At 51.6% G+C, this 2,947-nt stretch overlaps 1 protein-coding gene across 1 annotated transcript in view; it reads left to right on the forward strand.

Annotated features, from left to right (window-relative positions):
* OTX2 (orthodenticle homeobox 2) overlaps positions 1-2,945 on the forward strand; it is a gene marked incomplete at its 3' end in the record, with an annotated part of 8,222 nt that extends 5,277 nt beyond the window's left edge. The window contains exons 4-5 of the mRNA XM_006767728.2: positions 468-619; positions 2,475-2,945. Coding sequence (XP_006767791.1) covers positions 468-619; positions 2,475-2,945 — 623 coding nt within the window. The remainder of the gene's footprint in view (positions 1-467; positions 620-2,474) is intronic.
* Between the last annotated feature and the right edge of the window lie 2 nt (positions 2,946-2,947).

Consider the following 2,947-nt stretch of genomic DNA (forward strand, 5'->3'; position numbering starts at 1 on the left):
TGCGGCGGCCTGCCTTCCCCGGCAGATGTTTTTTGTTGTTTGTTTTTTTAAGCGCTCACGGAAGGAGAAGTAGGAAATGTGCCCCCATTTTAAAGATGGGGGAACAAAGGCCCTGGGATCTCCAGTAGGATCGACATTCGCCCCACCAGTCCGCGCTGGGGGCCCTCGTGAGGGGAGGGCGCCTGACTCCCCGGAATGGGTTTTTGTGTGTGTGTTGAGTTTTCGGGGTTGATTTTGGAGGCTTTTTGTTTTTGGTTTTTGTCTTCCTTTATTTCATTCGTTTTGTTCGCTTTCGAAGGGCTCTCTGGCTGGAGAGATCCCCGACGTCAGGCGGCGTGGGGGCGCCCCGCTGGGGGCGGGGTGTGGGGGCAGGAGTTGGGGTGGGGGGAGTTGGAGCACCGCAGAGACCCCTGTGACTGAGAAACTGCTCCCCCACCCTAAAGGGCCCTGGGCTTCTTGTCCCGCAGCCACCCCCCGGAAACAGCGCCGGGAGAGGACGACGTTCACCCGGGCGCAGCTAGACGTGCTGGAAGCGCTGTTTGCTAAGACCCGGTACCCAGACATCTTCATGCGGGAGGAGGTGGCACTGAAAATCAACTTGCCTGAGTCCCGGGTGCAGGTAGGGCAGCTGTAGACAGCCCTATCCTTCCTAACCGTGCCGCCCCTCCCCCAGCACGGGGTGTGCCGAGGGCTCAGGAGAGTCCCGGGCCTTAGAGGTGACCAAGGGAAGGCTCGAAACCAAACCTTCCATAAGAGGCTGCAAACTCTCCTGAGGCCCCTCGAGTGCCCGATTTCCCCCAGAGCTCCTTTTTGTCCCTCCACCCCCATTCAGTCCTACAAGCAGGGTCTTTCGCTCAGGTCTGTGAAGTCGGACTGGTGATTTTGATTCCTTGAGGAAGGCAGGCCTAGAGTAAGCCTTGGGCACCTGGCCTGCGGAGGCCCAGCCTTGGCGGCAGACTTGGAGCACTGTCACACACAACTGTAATGCTTCCCTTCTCCCCTGCACAGAGCCGCCCCCGTTCTCTCATTCACTGTTAAGGGTGGAAGAAGCTTAGCTCCCGGATACTCCCAATATTTTTACAGATGGAGAAACAGTACACGATTTGCTCAAGGTCACACGTCGGTTGGTGGGAGAGTCGGCTGTGGAATCAGCTGGTGCACTGAAATTATACAAGAGTGTTTTCTTTGACTTTTTAGGGATTGAACAGGCTCTGCGAGCTCTGAGCCATCTCGCAGATAAAACATCTGCATAATATCCCTGGTGACCCCTCCCCCCTTCCCTGAGGCCCCCTTAACTTGACCTTGAGCTGGAGAGGGAAAATCAAGGTTAACTTGCCTGGAACTCGGGTCCCACACCGAGTTCTGCAGGAATGATTAGCACCTAAACTTACATACACACCACAGACTCCCCTTCAGCTGGGACACAGCGGAGTGAACTGCAAACCAGGAAAGAGGCCTTTTCAGAATAGGATGGAAGAACTTGTTAGGCTTAAAGGAAAGTCTTCACTGAAAGAAAATAAATGACCTGAATGGTTGGTGATGCTTCACTCAGCCTTGGTGGCATCGTTTTTACCACAGAGCACTCGTATGGAGAGTTCATCCAAGAGGGGGCAGCTCAGGACTTGTTGCCCAGAAACTGCTGGTAGTTTCTCTGATAAGCCCCCTCCCACACTAAACACAGCTCCTTCATTCTAGAACGCGGACAGTGCTGGTAAAAAGAATTCCCAGAGTCGCAGGCAGAGGCTGAAGTTGGCAAGCCTATGAGCATAGTACAGGAATCGGTGCTGATGGCACGACCCTGAAGGCACAGATTCTCATCTCAAACTTGAGACTAGTAGGGAAGTCTCAGAGCAGAGCACCCAGGAGACACTCCACTTAACGTAAAGAAGGTTTTGCCCAAGAGTGGCTTTCAGACCTCCTCCCTCACTTCTCCTTGGAGCTTTCTTTTGTGAGTGAGTCTTTCTAGGAGAGACAAAAAGTAGAGGGATGAAACCAGCCTCCATATTAGCAACTGCTCCCTAGAAGATGGACTATAAACTGTTTGTATTTACACTGTTCTTGTAGGCATGTAACAACAGAATTGTTTTCACTCCCTGTGTTTTCCTCCAAACGACATAAATACATTCTATCCCATTGTGAGAGAGTCCCCAAATACAGCTGGGTCTATGTGTATGTGTGTATTCCAGGTGAATGAACATAGAAAAGTGAGGTGTAGAATTGTTAGCCATATGATTGGTCTTAAATTTTACTCTAGGTTGGGAGTAAAGCAGAGTCAAATGCTTTTAGATAGAGCCGCCCCAACATTTTTTACAATTGCAGGGGCATATATATGAGAGTACTATATAATAGGTTTTCAGTGGCAGGAGAGTTTGTCAGCTCAATCTGTCCATGTAGGAGAGATTATAACCTGGGAGCCACCCTTGTTCTTAAGGAGTTGTTGAAACCACATTAAAGAAGTTTCTTTCCCTTTCAAGGTATGGTTTAAGAATCGAAGAGCTAAGTGCCGCCAACAGCAGCAGCAACAACAGAATGGAGGTCAAAACAAAGTGAGGCCTGCCAAAAAGAAGACATCTCCAGCCCGGGAAGTGAGTTCAGAGAGTGGAACGAGTGGCCAATTCACTCCCCCTTCTAGCACCTCAGTCCCGGCCATTTCCAGCAGCAGTGCTCCTGTGTCTATCTGGAGCCCAGCCTCCATCTCCCCACTGTCAGATCCCTTGTCCACCTCCTCCTCCTGCATGCAGAGGTCCTATCCCATGACCTATACTCAGGCTTCAGGTTATAGTCAAGGATATGCTGGCTCAACGTCCTACTTCGGGGGCATGGACTGTGGATCTTATTTGACCCCTATGCATCACCAGCTTCCGGGACCAGGGGCCACACTCAGCCCTATGGGTACCAATGCAGTTACCAGCCATCTCAATCAGTCCCCAGCTTCTCTCTCCAACCA

The sequence above is a fragment of the Myotis davidii genome, unplaced genomic scaffold (assembly GCF_000327345.1).
Source record: "Myotis davidii unplaced genomic scaffold, ASM32734v1 scaffold281, whole genome shotgun sequence".
Taxonomy (NCBI): Eukaryota; Metazoa; Chordata; class Mammalia; order Chiroptera; family Vespertilionidae; genus Myotis; species Myotis davidii.